We start from the raw sequence: 19,955 nt of genomic DNA on the forward strand, positions 1-19,955 counted from the left end.
AGGGCTGGTGCTGCTGGTGAGGACACGTTTGTGGCAGCAGCTGGAGTGGGCAGCTGTGAGCAGGCGAGGGGAGGCCAGGAAGTGCATGGCAAGAGCGCTCCTGCCAGCAGAGCCAAGGCCGGGGCCGAGCCCAAGGGCAGAGGCAGGCCCAGGGCAGGGGGCTGCAAGGGCCATGCTGAGCTCCCTGCCCCTGCAGCAGCCGCCCTGGCCCTCGGCCTCCTCTCCCCTGCCCCTGCAGCTCTGGGCTCCCTTGGTGCAGCCCTGGCTCTGCAGCACCAAGCCCTGCTGGAAGCCCTCCCCTGCATGCTGCCACCGCTCCCTGACGCTGCTGTTGCCCTCTGCCGGGCACTGCCCAGCCCAGCCCAGCCCCTGCCCACCTCTCCCCAGCTCCCTACCCTTACCTGCTCATCCTTTTGGCCCTTTCAACTGAAGGCCTCTGAGACCTTCACTCTGTGACCCAGCTGTGTGCCCTGACATTGCAGAGCTCCCATCAGTAAATCCATCCTTTGACTTAGCTTTACTGTGAAGATCCACTCACTGCCCACCCAACACAAGGCACACAGTGTCCCAGGATAACCCTTAGGATATTCTGGTGGCTCCCAATACAACCTTGATGCCACCAGTCCTGTCAAGTTTCAAACTCAGGAAGCTGCTTCTTGACTGGTCATGTTCTCCAGGGGCACTGGGCATCCACCAGTGATGACTCAGTCCAGCCCTGACTCCCTCACCCAAAACCTGGTTCCCCCATGCCCCTGTGTCCAGGTGGAACCCCAGTACAAGACCACGACCTTCAGTCTGGTACTCCCTGATTATCTTCTGCAATCCAGTTTGGGAGCCCTGAGCACTGGGCAACTTCCTTTTACTATCAAGATACTACAACAAAGGCCAGGTGTCATTTAGGGATAAACACATTCAGAGATAGCCTCTGGCTCATGCAGAGAACTGGTTATCTGGAAAAGAGGAATGAAAGCACACATTTAACAGCAAGCAGAATTTTAAAGAATGCTCTACCCAAAGGTCAGAAATTGCCTGAGATTAACTTGAATAAAACTAGAAAAGTGAGATACCAATTTATTGCTAAATAAATATAATCAGTTTCTTCAGTGTGGCTTTCAGCTCCTGGTTCCTCATGCTGTAGATGAGGGGGTTCAGTGCTGGAGGCAGCACCGAGTACAGAAATGACACCACCAGGTCCAGGGATGGAGAGGAAATGGAGGGCGGCTTTAGGTAGGCAAACATGACAGTGCTGATAAACAGGGAGACCACAGCCAGATGAGGGAGGCATGTGGAAAAGGCTTTGTGTCGTCCCTGCTCAGAGGGCATCCTCAGCACTGCCCTGAAGATCTGCACATAGGACAGCACAATGAAAACAAAACAACCAAATGCTAAAGAAACACTAAACACAACTGCCCCGACTTCCCTGAGGTAGGCATCTGAGCAGGAGAGCCTGAGGATGTGGGGGATTTCACAGAAGAACTGGTTCATAGCATTGCCTTGGCAGAGGGGCAGGGAAAATGTGTTGGCTGTGTGCAGGACAGCAATGAGAACACCACTGCCCCAGGCAGCTGCTGCCATCTGGGCACAAGCTCTGCTGCCCAGCAGGCTCCCGTAGTGCAGGGGCTTGCAGATGGCAACGTAGCGGTCGTAGGCCATGGCAGTGAGAAGAAAATATTCTGCTGATATAAAGAAGAGAAAGAAAAAGACCTGTGCAGCACAGCCTTGATAGGAGATGGCCCTGGTGTCCCAGAGGGCATTGGCCATGGCTTTGGGCAGAGTGGTGGAGATGCAGCTCAGGTCGAGAAGGGCGAGGTTGAGGAGGAAGAAGTACATGGGGGTGTGGAGGCGGTGGTGGCAGGCTACGGCGCTGAGGATGAGGCCGTTGCCCAGGAGGGCAGCCAGGTAGATGCCCAGGAAGAGCACGAAGTGCAGGAGCTGCAGCTCGCGCGTGTCTGCGAATGCCAGCAGGAGGAACTCACTCACTGAGCTGATGTTGGGCATTTGCTTTGGACATGGAGACTGCAAAATGAGAAACAAATATACATATATAGAGTCTTATGATTAAAGTCTTTGACTAAAATTCAGTAAATTCCCAGTGAAAGCCTTACATTCCCTGTTTCCAAGAGCACCTTTGTCTATCTCCCTGTCTGGAGCCCTGCTTTGTATTTGCTGAGTGTCCTGTACACAGCAGCCACTTCTGCCCATCAGCCCCCAGTGGGACACATGCTCCACTGCACTGACAAATGTCATTGCTGTGGGGGCAAAGCTCAGCCAGAGGGCACATCCAGGAGGGCTGCTCTGTCCATCCCCTGGTGCCCAGCTGCTGGCTGCTTGCAGCACTCAGCTGGGGGATGGATGCACACAGAGGTTGTGTTGAAAAACCACATCCCCTTGTTTGCAGGTCCTAAAGAAGAGCTCAGAAAAACCCTGGTGCAGTGTGTAAGCAGAGTGAAAAGAAGGGATATTCTCACGTTCATCACTAACCTGTTTGTGTCTCAGTTCAATGCAATAGGAAGCTCAGTCACCAGTGCAAATCCAGCTACCCCATTAACATAGAGCCTGCCCCACAATCAGAGCAGGAAGAGGCAGGCAGAGAGTGCAGAAAGTGCCTTCTCTTTTCAGGCAGCCCCTGCACTGCCCTTCCTTTGCCCAAGCCCCTGGGCTCCCAGTCCGGCTGAGTGCAGGGACCCTGCTCTCCACCACAGCCCTGGGCAGCCCTTCCTGCACCCCCGGCTTCTCCTTCCTCCAGGACCTGCAGCTGCATTGCCCTCCAGCCAGAGACTTACCGGGTTCAGGGCTGGGAAGTGTTCTCCCCCAGTGAGTTCTGTGCATCCTGCCACTTCTGCCTGCCTTTAAGCACTCTGTCTCTGCAGGCAGTGCCCCCAGCCCTGCTGCGCTGTGCAGAGGAGCTGCTCCTGGCCACAGCTGTCTCTCTGCACCACGGCCCTCTTGCCAGCAGCTCTTTCTGTCCCATGAGCCCAGCCCAGCTCAGCAGCACAGCAGCAGCCCAAGGCACTGCAATCACCCCTCTGGGGGCTTTGCTGATGAGCCCATGAACCTCAGGCACTCAGAGACAATTGAAGACATCTCTCCAGAAGTCCAAGTCAGAGGCAAGTTTCCTGCAGTGTCCCCCTGAGGGCCAGCACTGACACAGCCTCCCTTGGAGCTCGTTAGAGCAGAACCCTGGAGGCAGTGAGGACAAGGAGACAAAGGCTATGTGAAGGTGACACTGATGTGTAGGAAACATGGATGTGTGTCACCAAGCACAAGGGTCAGGCCTTGTCCCTTGGCCCATAGGAAATGAGATCCTTTCCCTTGAGAGGTTGCTCATGGCTCTTTGTTGGGCAGTAGGAGATGGGGATGTGCATGGTCAAGTGAGGAGAATGGTACGACCCCTGCCTGCTACATGGGTTGGCGAGGAGTTAATTAGGCTCCGTTGCTTTGATGATTAGCAGTCTCCTTATAAGGTTCAGTGGCAGAGACAACAGACATAGCCATGAACACAAATATCTCATAAGGCAGCTCTGTAGGAAGCTGGCCTGGTTCCTGGTGAGCAGTCACCACTGCTCGTATGGCATCCCTCGTGGTGCCTAAGACCCTCCTCAACCTGCGCACTGCTCACTCAGCAGGGTCCCAGTCTGCCCCCATGTGTGGGGTTCCTCTTCCTCTGCTGCATGACTGGGCTCTTCTTCTTGTAAATGTCAAGAGGTTTCTCAAGGCAAAATCCTTCAGTTTCTAAAGATTCCCCCACACTGATGCTCCATTCTGTCAGCCATTCATGGCTGCAAGCAGACAGTTCAACCTTTGTGTCATTGTGCTATCTCTGAGAAGACAGCAGCATCAGGAGCTGCAGGAAAGTTTGGATAATACAGGAGTAACCAATTGAATGGAATTGCAGCACAGAGTCACAGAAGGTAGGGGATGGAAGGCTGCCAGGTTCCACCTCTTCTGTGCTTCCTTCTCATGCATGCCGCAAGTTTGTCTGAAGCAGTGTCCAAAATGTTTGGGGCTCTGCAGGTGAAAATTGGAAGGGCCAAAGACAAGGTGAAGCTCAATCTGTATATAACTCTCAAAGACAAACACTGCTGAAAGAAATACTTTAAAAAAGGAGGATTAAGGAGAATCATCATCCTTTATTGGATGTGGGGGAAATCTGGTAAGGATCTCGAGATAAGGTAAAGGCTGAGGTACTTAATTCATTCTTTACCTCTGACTCTACCAGCAAGACCAATTGTTGCCTTGGACATTTCTTCCTCCTCATGGACAGTGCCAACATTCCAGGGCACGCTTCGTGGGTTTTTCTCCTCTCCTTCTCTTTCCTACTACCAAAGTAAACTCCATCAGGGTGGAAACCAATCCCGAAGTAGGCATCCCAACCCAGCAGGCTCCTTGTGGCCTCTCAGCCAACCAGACACAAGTCACCTCAGCAGCACCTTCCAAGCCAGGGCCCTGCTGCTGGCCTTGCAGCTTCTTGGCTACACACAGCCAAGCCTTGTGCCTCCTGCTGCCCACTCATGGACTCAAGCAGAAGGGACAGGACAACCCATGTTGGGGCCTTCTCTCTGCCTGGGTCGTCCTGGGTCTGGAGGCAGAGGGGATCCCCCAGTCAGCATGCCAAGCAGGTGCCTTGTGCTGGCCTAGCAGGGCCACTGCCACATGTCAGCCCAAAAGTGCAGATCCCAGGGAGAAGTCAAGGGTGACCTGCCACCTCCAGACACAAGTGACCTCACAGTCCCTTTCTGTGACACGTTCCTGCTGCTGCCCTATCAAGTGCAGAGACAGAAGTGACCTCACATTCCCTGCCACAGTCACATTCCTGCTGCTGGGGCAGGAGATCCTGAGGCAGAGCTGAGCTCATCAAAGCATTCCCAGTTATTTCCTCCTTGTGTCCCACAAACTGATCAGATTCATGGCCCCTCACATTCAGCTTTGAATGCCATTTGACTACACAGCAACCTCAGTTCCTGCCTTGCCCCAAGGTGCCAAGCGTCTTAAGGTAAGGTTTAGGAGGGGTGTTGAAGCTGAGAAGGTTAATGCACAGGTACAGGGACTTTCAATGTTATTTGTGCATGTATGGTATTAGGGACTATGGCTCACCTATCTGAATTAAAGATTAAGGAATAATTAGTTTTTTGTGTTACCGAGTGTTTGGTATTCTGTTTAAGGTGTGACATCTGTGGTTAGGGTATTGTCAAGTTTTGTGGGCTAGGGTTTGTTTAGCTCTGTTAAGAAGAATGAAGTGATCTTTAAGGTCCCTTTGAACCAAAACCATTCCATGATTCTGTGATCCCATGTTTCTATGATTACCTGTGACACTGCTACTGTTGTCCTTACAAAGCTCATAATGTCTCTCCTCAGAGCTTTTAACCAAGATTTTTGGTTAGTCCAGCTGGCATCCTCTTACAAGTGGTGTCCCCCAGGGGTCAGTACTAGGACCTATCTTGTTTAAGTTCTTTATTGATGACCTAGATTAGTAAGTCTACAGATGACACCCAGTTGGGAGATAGTATTGATCTGCCTGAGGATCAGGGTCGTGCACTTTGGCCACAATAACTCCATGCAACGCTATAGGCTTAAGGCAGAGTGGCTAGAAGACTGTGAAAAGGAAACAGACCTGGGAGTGTTGATGAACGCTCGGCTGAACATGAGCCAGCCGTGTGCCCAGGTGGCCAAATAGGCCAAGGGCATCCTGGCTTGTATTAGAAATAGCGCAGCCAGCAGGAGCAGGGAGGTGATCATCCCCCTGTATTCGGCTCTAGTGAGGCCACACCTCGAGCACTGTGTTCAGTTTTGGACCCTTGTTACAAGAAGGATATCGAGGCTCTGGAACATATCCAGAGAAGGGCAACCAAACTGTTGAGGGTTCTGGAGCACAGGTGTTATGAGGAGTGGCTGAGGGAACTGGGATTGTTTAGTGTGCAGAAGGGGAGGCTCAGGGGAGATTTTATTGCACTCTACAACTTCCTGAAGAGAGGTTGTGATGTAAGGCGGGGATCAGCCTCTTCTCTCAGATAACTAATGATAGGACTCGAGGAAAAGGCCACAAGTTGTGCCTGGGGATGTTTAGATTAGGTATCACGAAAAACTTCTTCTCTCAAAGAGTAGTCGGGAACTGGAATGGTCTGCTCAGGGAGGTGGTGGACTCACTGACCATCACAGTGTTCAAGAAGAACCAGGACAAGGTGCTAGGAGATATGGCTCAGTAGCTTAGTGGGTAGTATTAGTGATAGGAAGGTTGGACTAAATGATCTTGGAGGTCCTTTCCAAATTTGTGTTTTTATGATTTCTATGACTCTATCATAGGACAAGGGGGATGGCTTTAATCTTCAAGAGGGTAGATTTAGATTCGATAGTCAGAAGAAATTCTTGACTTAAAGGTGAGGCACTGGCTCTTGTGCAGTGGGTCAAGAGGTCACCCAGAGGGAGTTTGGATGAGCCCATGCCCTTGTGTTTGAAGGAACAACTGGTGAGAGTGGAGAGGCAGCAGTGAAATCATGGGAAAAGCAGAGTGAGAGCAAGGTGGGGAAGAGAAGTGTCTGTCTGCAGCCTTCAGGGAAGTGTGGGTGTAGTGGGTTTACGTGGCAAGGTTTTGGTAGCAGGGAGCCATAGGGGTGGTTTCTGTGAGAAAGATCTAGAAGCTGCCCCATGTTTGGGAAGGGCCCCATTGTTTTCCAGATCCGAGCCAATAAGCGATGTTGTTTTGCGCCTCTGTGAGAGCATATTTAAGACAGGGAAAAAATGCTGCGCCACGCAGCAGCCGGGAGAGTCAAGGGAATGAGAGAACAGCCTTGCACCAAGGTCAGTGTAGAAGGAGGGGGAGAGGTGCTCCAGGCGCCGGAGCAGAAGTCCCCTGCGGCCTGTGGTGAGGACCATGGTGAAGCAGGATGTCCCCCTGCAGCCCATGGAGTACCACGGTGGAGCAGGGTTCCACGCTGCAGCCCGTGGAGGAGACCACGGTGGAGCAGGTGGCCCTGCACTGATGGAGGCTGCCGCCTGTGGAAGACCCCTGCCGGAGCAGATTCCGGGCCGGACCTGTAGCCCGTGGAGAGGAGCCCACGCAGGAGCAGGTGATCTGGCAGGAGCTGCTGCCCGTAGGGGAGCCAGGTTGGAGCAGTTTTCTCCTGAGGGATGGACCCCGTGGTACGGACCCATATCTGGAGCAGTTCTGGAAGAGCTGCTGCCTGTGGGAAGCCCACGCCGGATCAGTTCATCAAGGACTGCATCCCGTGGGTGGGACCCCACAGCACAGGGGACGAGAGTGACCAAGAAGGAGCGGCAGAGAAGAAGTGCTGTAGACTGACCATAACCCCCATTCCCCGTTCCCCTGCGCCGCTCGGGGGGAGGAGGTGGAAGAGGGTGGATGGGGGGGGAAGGTGCTTTTGGTTTTTTTTCCTTTGTTTTCTCACTTCTCTCGCTTGTTAGTTGTAAGCAATAAATCTTACTATCTCCTTATGCCGAGTCTGTTTTGCCCGTTACAATAATTATTGCGTGATTTTCTCGTCCTTATCTCAATCCTTGAGCCCTTTTCACATATTTTCTCCCCATTCCTCTTTGAGGAGGGGGAGTGAGAGAGCGGCTGTGGTGGAGCTCGGCTGCCCACTCGAGCGGAACCACGACAGTGGGACAGCATAGGAAAGTGTGCAGAGGAGAAGAAAGAGGGCTCTGACAAGAATGGAAGGCTTCAGCTGCACTGACATCTTTGTCCCCTTGGCCATGGCTTATGAGAAGACGTGTTATACTCATGGCATTTGGACCATGAATTCTGCTTTCAATCCTGTGCAAACACCAGGAGGTGTCATATCACTGCCCTTCACATGATATTGTGGGCATCACCCCCTACCCCACAGACCCCAGGAATAGTGAGACATGAGGATGCTGGGCGTGCAGGATCTCCCCTCCCAGTGGCTGGGGTCAGGCCTTGGCCCTTCTGATTCACCAAAATAAACAGTGATTTTCTCAGCACAGTGCCTTTGCCTCTCTATAATCATGGCTTCCAGTTATCTGCCCTAACAATTCCCACAGGAGGCTTTGTGAGTAACCGAATAAAATAGCCCACAGAGTATTGAGTATTCTAATACTACAGAATAGTGTAGCCAACAGAGGTGAGACAGGTACTCTGATATAATGACAGCCATCAGAAAGCTGATCCCAGTTAGATGACTGATATGGGGAGGTCAGGAGTAGCCTGGCCAGGAGAAATGTGAGATTTGGGGGAGGGAAGAGGAAGGGAAGAGGAGCTCGGAAGTTTACCTTTGTAGAGGTAAGAGGGTTCATGCAATGTTGATGCTGCTGTAACACTGACTTCAGTTTTGTAATGCCTTTAAACAATAACAATAATCCCTCAACCTAAACATTAGTCCAACATGCTGACAGGAATCCACTGTTGTAAAGCAGAACTCAAAATATCATCTCAAGAAAAACTCAGCCCGTAGCCCCTTTTTCTTACATTTCCTCTCTTGCTCACCCTAATCCCTGCTCTTAACACTAACATTAAATGCCCTATTTATCCCAAGACTTCTTGCCAGACGTAAACAAAACCCTAAACCATAATGCTTGCTCATACCCTAACCAGAGACCTGACACCACAAAGAGAACAGCAAATCTTTCAACTAAAAATTTGTTTACTCATAAACCAGAAAGGTAAGTCCCAGTCCGTACAAGACAACAGAGAGGTGTGGTGGTTTTACTCAGATGTGCAGCCGAGCTCCACCACAACCGCTCTCTCACTCCCCCTCTCCTCAAATAGGAAGCGGGAGAAAATACAACACAGAGAACTCGAGGTTTGAGATAAGAAAGTTTTAATTAAAGGGAAAGGGAATGGGGAGGAAAAAACAGACACAAAAGAAGCAATCAGTCCGCGCGGAAGCACAGAGAGAGAAAAAATTATTCTCTACTTCCCATCAGCAAGTGGTGTTCGGCCACGTCCTGGGAAGCAGGACCTCAAATGCGTAGTGGTTTTTCAGGAGGAACAGCCCCCTCCCCCACGAGAGCTCCCCCTTTTATTGCTGAGTGTGACATCAGGTGTTATGGAATATCCCTTTGGTTGGTTTAAATCAGCTGCCCCAGCAATGTCCCCTCCCCATCACTTGCCCAATCCCAGCCTGCTGGCTCCTGGGGGGCTTGGAAGGAGTCCTGATGCTGTGCCAGCACTATGCAGCAATAGACACAACACTGGAGCGATATCAGTGTTGTTCCAGCTACGAGTGCAGAGCAAAGCACTGTGTGGGCTGCTGCAGGGAAAAGGTGACTCCAGCTCAGACAGACCCAACACAAGAGGTCAGCTGTACCTCAGGATCTCCTGCCCCAGCAGGAGCAATGTGACTGTGGCAGGGACTGTGAGGTCACTTCTGTCTCTGCACTTGATAGGGCAGCAGCAGGAAAGTGTCACAGAAAGGGACTGGGAGGTCACTTGTGTCTGGAGGTGGCAGGTCAGCCTTGACTTCTCCCTGGGAGCTGCACTTTTGGGCTGACATCTGGCAGTGGCCCTGCTAGGCCAGCAGAAGGCACCTGCTTGGCATGCTGACTGTTGGCATTGTTTCCTTGCAACACTGCAGGGCTGCGGAGGTGTCAAAATGAAGTTCTTCTAGTAGCATCACAGTACCCACCACATCCCACAGACCCCAAGACTAGCCCTGATCCAGACACGGGTGTGCAGGATCTCCTCTCCCAGTGGCCCTGGTAAGGCCTTGGCTCTTCTTCACTGAAACCAACCAAGTCTTTTCTCAGCACAGTGCTTTGCCTGTCTGTAACCATGGCCTCCAATTATCTGCCCTAACAAGGCCCTGGGGAGGCTTTGTTAGTAACAGCCCTCAGTGGGGCCCATTAATACTCCAAGTCACTTCAAGTTTTCCTTCTGACTTTAGCTTCTCAAGTGGTTACATCACTCTCCTCTCAGTACCTGAGCTGAGTACAGGGGGACGATCACTTTCTTAGCCCTGCTGGCCACACTGCTTCTTATACAAGCCAGGATGCTGTTGGCCTTCTTGGCCACCTGAGCACACTGCTGGCCCATATTCAGTCGACTATCAACCAGTACTCCCACGTCCTTCTCTGCCAGGCAGCTCTCCAACCACTCATCTCCCAGCCTGTAGCTCTGCTTGAGGTTGTTGAGCCCCAGGTGCAGAACCCGGCACTCTGACCCCAGAAAACAGAAGAGCAGGAAGCAACCTCTTGGCTGTATTCCGGGCAGCAGCTTTGGAGAGATGTCCAGGCTTCTGGGTTTGCCCTGAGGAAGACCCTCCTGTTACTGTTGTGCTTGCAGAGAGGCAGCTGTGACCCAGGGTTGCACAGGGCCTGCTGCTGCCTGCAGTCACAGGGATGCCACTGCAGAGAGAACAGGACTGTCACCAAGGCCTATGAGATCTGACTGCTTATCCGAATAAAAAAGCACAGGAGAACACACTGAAAGCCAAAAGAGAGAAGCAGTGACAAGGCCACGTCCTGCTGCTGGCCATGGCCATGGCTCCAGAGAAGCAGCAGCCCCTACCCAAAATCCATGTAGCAGCTGGGCTCTTGTCCCAGAGACCCTCCTGTGTGCTGGGGCTGATCCCCCAGCTCCAGAGGGGATGGGAAGAGATTGCAGCAGATAACAATGTAGTTCTGTTTTTTTTTTTTTTGTTTTGTTTTGTTTTGTTTTTGTTTTTTATTTATTATGTTTCTCTACATAACCTGCTTCTTTCAATAATTAGATGACTGGGTCACTATAAATGAAAAAATAGAAATAAGAAAATCAGGTAGCAGGTTAAGGATAACATAATTTAAATCAAAAGAAAAAAAAAGTAGAAAATATTTATAGAGAAATATAGTAACAAAAATTTTCCTCACAGTTCCTGAAATAATCAGGGAACTCACAAACATTATTGATTGCAAAGAAGCATGTATCCAAAGAGTTTCCTTACTGCATCCTTGAACTCCTGGTTCCTCATGCTGTAGATGAGGGGGTTCACTGATGAAGGAACAACTGAGTAGAGAACTGACACAATAAGATCCATGGATGGGGAAGAGATGGAGGGGGGCTTCAGATAGGCAAACATGACAGTGCTGATAAACAGGAAGACCACAGCCAGGTGAGGGAGGCACGTGGAAAAGGCCTTGTGCCGGCCCTGAGAAGAAGGCATCCTCAGCACAGCCCTGAAGATCTGCACATAGGAGAAAAAAATGAAAACAAAACAACCAAAGCATAAAGAAACAGTAAGAACAAGTGCCCCAGCTTCCCTGAGGTAGGCATCTGAGCAGGAGAGCTTGAGGATGTGGGGGATTTCACAGAAGAACTGGTCCAAAGCATTGCCTTGGCAGAGGGGCAGGGAAAATGTGTTGGCCGTGTGCAGGGCAGCAGTGAGAAAGCCACTGCCCCAGGCAGCTGCTGCCATCTGGGCACAAGCTCTGCTGCCCACGAGGCTCCCGTAGTGCAGGGGCTTGCAGATGGCAACATAGCGGTCATAGGCCATGACAGTGAGAAGGTAATATTCTGCTCCAACCAAGAAAGCAAAGAGAAAGAGTTGGGCAGCACACCCTTGATAGGAGATGGACCTGTTGTCCCAGAGGGCATTGGCCATGGCTTTGGGCAGAGTGGTGGAGATGGATCCCAGGTCAAGGAGGGCGAGGTTGAGCAGGAAGAAGTACATGGGGGTGTGGAGGCGGTGGTCACAGGCTATGGCGCTGAGGATGAGGCCGTTGCCCAGGAGGGCAGCCAGGTAGATGCCCAGGAAGAGTGTGAAGTGCAGGAGCTGCAGCTCACGTGTGTCTGCGAATGCCAGCAGCAGGAACTCGCTCACAGAGCTGATGTTGGGCATTTGCTGATTTTGGACATAGAGCCTGCAAAATGAAAGAAAATATAAAGTATAAACTCTTATGAGTAAAGTCTCTGACTAAAATTCCCAGTAAAACCTTACATTACCCGTTTCCAAGAGGACCTTTGTCTATCTCCTTGTCTGGAGCCTTGCTTTCTGTTTGCTGAGCGTCCTGTACACAGCAACCACTTCTGCCCATCTGTCCCCAGTGAGACACCTCTAATCCAGTGAAATGGTTAATGTCGTTGCTGTGGAGGCACACCTAAACCAGAGGGCACATCCAGGAGGGCTGCTCTGTCCATTCCCTGGTGCCCAGCTGCTGGCTGCTTGCAGCATTCACCTGCGGGATGGATGCACACAGAGGTTGTGCTGAAAAACCACATCCCCTTGTCTGCAAGTCCTAAAGAACAGCTCAGAAAAGCCCTAGTGCAGTCTGTAAGCAGAGAGAAGAGAAGGGATATTCTCAGGTGCATCACTAACTTGTTTTTGTCTCAATTCAATGGAATAGGAAGCTCAGTCACCAGTGCAAATCCAACTACGCCGATAGCATAGAGGCTGCCCCACTACCCTGTTAATATAGAGCCTACTCCACAATCAGAGCAGGAAGAGGCAGGCAGAGAGTGCAGAAAGTGCCTTCTCTTTGCAGGCAGCTCCTGCCCTGCCCTTCTTCTGCCCAAGCCCCTGGGCAGCTCCTCAGGCAGGCTGAGTGCTGAGCCTGGCAAGCAGCACAAGCCCTGCCCTGGCACACAGCCCCTGGGGCACAGCAGGGACCCTGCTCTGCACCGCAGCCCTGCACACCCCTGTCTGCACCCCCGGCTTCTCCTTCCTCCAGGACCTGCAGCTGCATTGCCCTCCAGCCACAGACTTACTGTGTTCAGGGCTGGGAAATGTTCTCCCCCAGTGAGCTCTGTGCATCCTGCCACTTCTGCCTGCCTTTAAGCACTCTGTCTCTGCAGGCAGTGCCCCCAGCCCTGCTGCGCTGTGCAGAGGAGCTGCTCCTGGGCACAGCTGTGTCTCTGCATCAGGGCCCTCTTGCCACGAGCTCTCTCTGTCCCACGAGCCCAGCCCAGCTCAGCAGCACAGCACCAGCCCAAGGCACTGCAATCACCCCTCTGGGGGCTTTGCTGATGAGCCCACGAACCTCAGGCACTCAGACACAATTGAAGACATCTCTCCAGAAGTCCAAGTCAGAGGCAAGTTTCCTGCAGTGTCCCCCTGAGGGCCAGCACTGACACAGCCTCCCTTGGAGCTCGTTAGAGCAGAACCCTGGAGGCAGTGAGGACAAGGAGACAAAGGCAATGTGAAGGTGACACTGATGTGTAGGAAAACTGGATGTGTGTCACCAAGCACAAGGGCGCAGACAATAATGAATGATTTAAAATTTTAAAAGACAGAAAATGAAGATAAAATATTAATAATAACAATAACTATAATAATATTAATAATAATATGTACAAGGCAATTGATGCACCATGCAATTGTTGAGAAACCCCTCACCGATGTTCAACCTGTCTCTGAGCATTGGTCCCACTGACCCTGGCCAGCCGGCATCAGGATCTCTTGTGCATGTCCCTTGACCTTAATTTCTTTTCGTGCAAAATCAGCTCTCGGAGGAATTTGGAGTATTTTCTTCCCTTTCTCTAATACTCCCTCTGATCTGTCACCCCACCCAGTAATGCCATCGATGTAGTGCAGGTGCTCAGGAGCTTCCTCCTCTTCCAGGGCAGTCTGAATCATGCTGCTGGCATGGCAGCACTCAGCATTGCGGGACTTCATTCAGGCCACGATAGGCCTCTGTTAGTGCACTCGGTTGGTGCTATACTGACACAGGTGCACAGCTGTGGTAGGGATTGGCACCAGCTGTCCTTCAGCCCTCATCTACCCCACAACAGAAGGGTCCTGTGAGAGACCAAGGCAAGGCAGACAACAGTATAATGTCCTCTGTCTCCAAGGCAGCTATGCCAAAAGCCCACCGATACCCTTTTGGGTCCCTGAAATATCTATCCTCTCCTGAAGCAGTCTCTTCCAAGGATGCACAGAGTCTCTCGGCCAGTGCTAATGGGGTGCTTTTGCCACTCCTTCCCACTTAGACACACTTCAGCCTCCAGTACAGTTCAGTGTTGGGATCCCCCTGTCACTGCAGACATACAAATGGGTTCGACCCTCTGTAGCTTGATGGCATTAGGGTTCACTGTGCAGTGGTGCCCACTAGCTCCTGATACTTCTGTGGGTCTGATGTGCAAGGACATCGAATCCTCACAGTCCAATAAACCCGACTGTCCCCTTCCTCCCCCTGGCTGGAGGCACAGCCCCTCTAGTCCTGCTCATAGTATTCAGTACTGTGTCTGCAGGACAGCCTGCTGGAAATTGGAGCAGCAGTTCTCTAAGAGCCCCTTTTAGTGATTGTTTTTCCTTGCCACTCACATACATGTGCCTCTAGGCTGGAGGTAGATTTTCCATCCCACTTTCTCATGTCCTCTCCATGGTCACACCGGTAAAACCACAGGGTGGCACATAGTGTGTACCCACCATATCTGCCTTCCTGCCCTCTAATTCCAGGGAGGGGTGCCGTTTCTCCCAGCACCAGAGCAGCATAAGGATAGGGATCGCGTGATTACTGATGCTCTTATGACTTCTTTCTCTTCGTCCTCCTACTCACATGATGGCCCAGCTTTTCTGAAGCCTGCATCATCTTCTGACTAACTGACTTTCACATCCATTGTTTTTTCTTGCATAGAGGAGCAAGTGATACAGACAGAGCTTGGTTTTCTGGCTCAGACACAGGGCCCAGAAAAAGAGCTGGAGTTGCTGCAGGGCATTTTGCAGATGCTGTAGTAGCTGCAGGGTCTGTCAGAGGGGTTGGAGTGATTGCAGGGCTTTTCACAGAGGTTGGAGTGGCATTGATTGTGGCTCTGTAAGCACAGGCCAAGACCCAGCACACTGCAGTGGCATGTGTCTCTTTGGAAATGCCAGGGTGATAACACCTCCTTTTCAAGCATTTTACCATTTTTTTTTTAGGATTCTGCATTTGCTCGGGGTGAAGTTCCAAAGTTCTGGAGGTGCTGACTGTCGTAGGTGCCTGCCCAGATCCTCCCTCACTCCCTGCCACTCCAAACTCTCCTGCCACCAAACAGATATCTGAATGGTATTCTTAAGTAGTCCTGAAACACATTCAGGAGACAAAACAATAGGAGCGTGCTGGTTTGACCATCCCAAGGATATTCAAAACTTTGAAGAGCCAGTGTAAATATCCTTGAGGTGAAGGGTGAGGTGAAAGAGAAAGGGAGAGTGAACAAGTGGGGAAAAGTGACCTCCCCTGTGTCCCCCATGGCTTGGTTTCCTGAGGAGAAAAGGTCCAGAGTGTAGTTCTTAATAGTTTCTGAGAGATGGCTTCCAAGGTATCATGGTAATGGCAGTGCTGAGTACAAGTACCAGATTAGTCTCAAGACCAGGATTTTTATCATATCATAAGCCAGTGTTACACAACACATCAAAAGAATAAACTTGATGCAGCCATCAGAAAAGATAAACAGCATGACAGGGGAGACATACAGTAAGTAATGTGCTATGCAACACAATTCTGAAATTTAGCACAACAGATCTGAGCTTAAAAGAGAAAGAGAGAAAGAAAGAGAGAAAGAGAGAAAGAGAGAAAGAGAGAAAGAGAGAAAGAGAGAAAGAGAGAAAGAGAGAAAGAGTGAAAGAGAGAAAGAGAGGAAGGAAGGAAGGAAGGAAGGAAGGAAGGAAGGAAGGAAGGAAGGAAGGAAGGAAGGAAGGAAGGAAGGAAGGAAGGAAGGAAGGAAGGAAGGAAGGAAGGAAGGAAGGAAATCAACTTTGTTATCACCAATTATTAAAATCAACTAATGCTTATAATAGCTTTCTTTTAACATGCTGTGGTCAGATCTGCCATTTGCTCAAAATTTGTGCTCCATGTTGGGCACCAAAAGAGTGTGGTTTGACCCGGGAGGCAGCACAGCACAGCACCACACAGCCATTCCCTCACACACACACCCTGCTACACCCTGAGCAGATGCAGGAGAGAATGAGGAGGGGGAAAAAGATTAAATAAATAAATAAATTTAAGTTTGAAATAAAGATAGTTTAATAGGACAGAAAGGGAAGAAAAATAATACGAGCAATGATGATGACGATCATGATGGTGATTGCCTGTCCCACAGTAGTGGTACCCCCTACCCTGGCCAGCCACCCCATATTGATTGTTCAGCACGACGTCATGTGGTCTGGAACATCCCTTTGGCTTCTTGGGGTCAGCTGTCCTGCTTCTGTCCCCACCAGCTTTGCAGGCACCCCCAGCCCTCCACTGCTGGGCAACAACTAAGCCATCAGTGTCTAATCAGCATTCTTCTCATGCTGAATCCAAAACACAGCTTCATACCAGCTCCCAGGAGGAAAATTACCTCGATCCTAGCCAGCTCCAGGACACCCACAGACTAAGGGCATGATATATCTGTGTGTATATCAACAGAGAAAAGGTGCTGGCGATTAATTACAAAGTACTGGAGCTGAGCATGATGCAGATGGTATGGAATATGGGCCGGATATTGTCCATGTGTTGGCTGGGATAGACTTAATTTCCTTCCTATTAGATGATACAGTGCAGTGTTTTGTAAGTAACAGCATGCATGAGAAGGAGGAACAGAAAAAGTGGAATCTGGCAGCCTTCTATCCCACACCCTTCAGTGGTTCTGTGCTGTAATTCCATTCAACTAGTTACTCGTGTATTATCCAAACTGTCCTGTAAACTGCTGCTGCCGTTGCTTTGTGAGAGACAGCACAATCATAGTGAGCTGTCTGCCTGCAGACATTAACAGCTGAGAGAATGGAGCATCTGTCCAGGGGAACCTCGAGAAACTGCAGGAATTTGCCTACAGAAACCTGTTGACATTTACAAGGAGAAGAGCCCAATCCTGCACCAGAAGAAGAGGAACCCCACACATGGGGGCAGACTGGGACACTGCTGAGTGAGCAGTGCCCAGGAGGAGGGGGCCTGGACACCATGAGGGATGCCATACAAGCAGTGGTGCCTGCTCACCAGGAACCAGGCCAGCTTCCTAGAGAACTGCCTTATGAAAAGCATGGCCACCAAGAAGATCTGAGTAGTCAGACTCAGTTCATATTCAATGAGACAACCCCCCCAAAATTGTATACAGGTACAGGGAAAGAGGTACAGGTCTGGGATTCCCTAGTGCAGCCAGGTGTGGAGAGGATCAAGTGCTGTGGCAAGGCTCAAAGTCCAAAAAGAACTCAAAAAAGGTCTTTGTATCCATGGCTATGGCTGTTGTGTCTGCCACTAAGGCCTATGAGGAGACAGATGATTGTTAAAGCACCAGGGCCTCATTGCCTGCTCACCCCCACCCATGAAGCAGGCAGGGGTCGTTCCATTCTTCTGTACTTGGCAATGGACATCCCCATCTCCTACTGCACCACAAAGAGCCATGAGCAGTGTCTGAAGGGTAAGGATCTCCCTTCCCAGAGGACAGGGGTCATGGCCTGGCCTTCATGCTTCGTGAAACACATCCAGTTTTCCTACACATCAGTGTTACCTTCATATTGCCTTTGTCTCCTTGTCCTCACTGCCTCCAGGGTTCTGCTCTAACGAGCTCCAAGGGAGGCTGTGTGAGTGCTGGCCCTCAGGGGGACACTGCAGGAAACTTGCCTGGGACTTGGACTTCTGGAGAGATGTCTTCAATTGTCTCTGAGTGCCTGAGGTTCGTGGGCTCATCAGCAAAGCCCCCAGAGGGGTGATTGCAGTGTCTTGGGCTGGTGCTGTGCTGCTGAGCTGAGCCAGGCTCGTGGGACAGAGAAAACACATTTCAGAAAGTGCCGTGAAGCAGAGAGACAGCTGTGCCCAGGAGCAGCTCCTCTGCACAGAGCAGCAGGGCTGGGGGCTCTGACTGCATCTGGCATGGGGAGAGAAGAGAAGGAGAGAGGGCTTGGAGGCAGTTGGCAGTGGGAGGATGCTGAGAGCTGCCTGCAGGAGAAACCTGCACAGCCCTTGACAAGGTGAGTGTCTGGCTGCAGGGCCATGCAGCTGCAGGTCCTGGAAGGGTCTCGTGCTGGGTGTTGTTTCTGGGAGGGCAGTGGGCAATGCAGTAGGCTTTGAGAGTCCTGTTGGGTTGCAGTGAGAGTTGAGGAAGTCTGGCAGAAGCCCCTTGCAGTGCCCTATGCCAAGTGCCCCTGGACAGCTATGGGTAGAGTGGCCAAGCCTCCTCCAGAACCTGCAGGGGTGCAGCTGTGATGTTGCGACATCCCTTCTTGTGGATATCCATCTCTCTATGAGGTGTCCTCCTGGGCTGCAGGCTGTTCTCCAGAAGAATGCAGCTCTCTCGAGGCATCCTTGTGTTATCCAGGTGACCCAAGGAGAAGACACCTCCACACTAAGGCCCTGTCCGTACAGCTGGATGGCTGTCTCTTGGCAGCTGGAGTAAGGCAAAGAGGGAAGAGCTGAGGTTCTTCTCAGTCCTCCAGAGACAAGGTGAGGTTTCCATCCAGCTGCACTTGAAGTGTGCTTCTCTGCTCTCAGCTGACTCCAGATTCTTCTCATGGAAAGACCTCAGTGGGATGATCATCAGAGAGGGGAGATAAAAGGCAGCTTAAAAGAAGCCTAGTGGGCAATGGCCTGTTGAACTGTGCACTCAGATGAGTTGTTTCCAACAACAACAGAAAACTCATGGATTTGACAAATGGTCTGAAGTTAGGTTTTCATTGTGTTCCTGCTTCCCTCCTGCTGCACAGCAGGAAGGACTCCTCTGGAGCCACAGCAGCCCCTTCTACCAGTGCCACTCCCTACCAGCACCAGCCACAGTTCAAGCAACACAGCAGCTGAAAGGTTCTCCTGCAAAGAGAGAGGCTCAGGCTGGTTTTGTGCTTTAAGGCTTGCAGTAGGTTTTACTTAGGTAAGCATCATCTAAAATTTGTCTGCCTTCTCCTCTTCAACAGTCAACTGTCCAGAGTCAGCAAATGCCCAACAGCAGCTCTGTGAGAGAGTTCCTTCTGATGGCATTGGCAGACACACGCGAGCTGCAGCTCCTGCACTTCATGCTCTTCCTGGGCATCTACCTGGCTGCCCTCCTGGGCAACGGCCTCATCCTCAGCGCCGTAGCCTGCCACCACCGCCTCCACACCCCCATGTACTTCTTCCTCCTCAACCTCGCCCTCCTCGACGTGGGCTGCATCTCCACCACTCTCCCCAAAGCCATGGCCAATGCCCTCTGGGACACCAGGACCATCTCCTATCAAGGATGTGCTGCACAGGTCTTATTCTTTCTCTTCTTTATAGCAGCAGAATATTCTATTCTCACTATCATGGCCTACGACCGCTACATTGCCATCTGCAAGCCCCTGCACTACGGGAGCCTCGTGGGCAGCAGAGCTTGTGCCCAGATGGCAGCAGCTGCCTGGGGCAGTGGCTTTCTCAATGCTGTCCTGCACACGGCCAACACATTTTCCCTACCCTTCTGCCAAGGCAATGCTGTGGACCAGTTCTTCTGTGAAATTCCCCACATCCTCAAGCTCTCCTGCTCAGATGCCTACCTCAGGGAAGTTGGGGCGCTTGTGTTTAGTGTTTTTTTAGGCTTTGATTGTTTTGTTTTCATTGTGGTGTCCTATGTGCAAATCTTCAGGGCAGTGCTGAGGATTCCCTCTTCTCAGGGCCGGCACAAAGCCTTTTCCACGTGCCTCCCTCACCTGGCCGTGGTCTCCCTGATGGTCAGCACTGCCATGTTTGCCTACCTGAAGCCCCCCTCCATCTCCTCTCCATCCCTGGACCTGGTGGTTACAGTTCTGTACACTGTGGTTCCTCCAGCAGCGAACCCCCTCATCTACAGCATGAGGAACCAGGAACTAAGGGATTCCATCAGGACTCTACTTGAATACACACATCTTCAGCAAATTCACCTGTAATACTATGCCTAATATTAGAAATCCAGGCTTTTCTAAGAAAGAAAATAACGTGATATCTTCAATTATTAAATATCTGTATTGTTATTTTCTCTCATTATTTCACTTTTGTTTAAATAATATTTTTTCCTAGCACTGTAGAAGTCAATTATTTTCCAATTGAAGTTGGCTTCCTGTGTAGGTAAACCCAAAAAGAAATCCATCAGAAATTCACTGGTGTCAGTCTCTTCCTATCTCCTCTGGAGCTGG

The 19,955-nt window shown here is 51.0% G+C and overlaps 3 protein-coding genes across 3 annotated transcripts; 1 reads left to right on the plus strand and 2 right to left on the minus strand.

Moving 5' to 3' along the window:
• Positions 1 to 1,077: 1,077 nt before the first annotated feature.
• On the minus strand, positions 1,078 to 1,998 carry LOC311428155 (olfactory receptor 14C36-like; the record flags this gene model as incomplete). Its single annotated transcript, XM_084539702.1, has 1 exon — positions 1,078 to 1,998. The coding sequence occupies one exon, from the start codon at positions 1,996 to 1,998 to the stop codon at positions 1,078 to 1,080; it is 921 nt and encodes a 306-aa protein (XP_084395828.1).
• An 8,855-nt stretch (positions 1,999 to 10,853) lies between these two features.
• LOC311428156 (olfactory receptor 14C36-like) lies at positions 10,854 to 11,789 on the minus strand (the record flags this gene model as incomplete). Its single annotated transcript, XM_084539703.1, has 1 exon — positions 10,854 to 11,789. One exon carries the CDS (start codon positions 11,787 to 11,789, stop codon positions 10,854 to 10,856), a length of 936 nt encoding a protein of 311 aa, XP_084395829.1.
• Positions 11,790 to 18,767: 6,978 nt separating this feature from the next.
• On the plus strand, positions 18,768 to 19,709 carry LOC311428157 (olfactory receptor 14C36-like; the record flags this gene model as incomplete). The annotated part of the gene is made up of 1 exon (XM_084539704.1): positions 18,768 to 19,709. One exon carries the CDS (start codon positions 18,768 to 18,770, stop codon positions 19,707 to 19,709), a length of 942 nt encoding a protein of 313 aa, XP_084395830.1.
• Positions 19,710 to 19,955: the final 246 nt, after the last annotated feature.

The sequence above is a fragment of the Aythya ferina genome (genome assembly GCF_964211825.1).
Source record: "Aythya ferina genome assembly, contig: HAP1_SCAFFOLD_29, whole genome shotgun sequence".
NCBI lineage: Eukaryota > Metazoa > Chordata > Aves > Anseriformes > Anatidae > Aythya > Aythya ferina.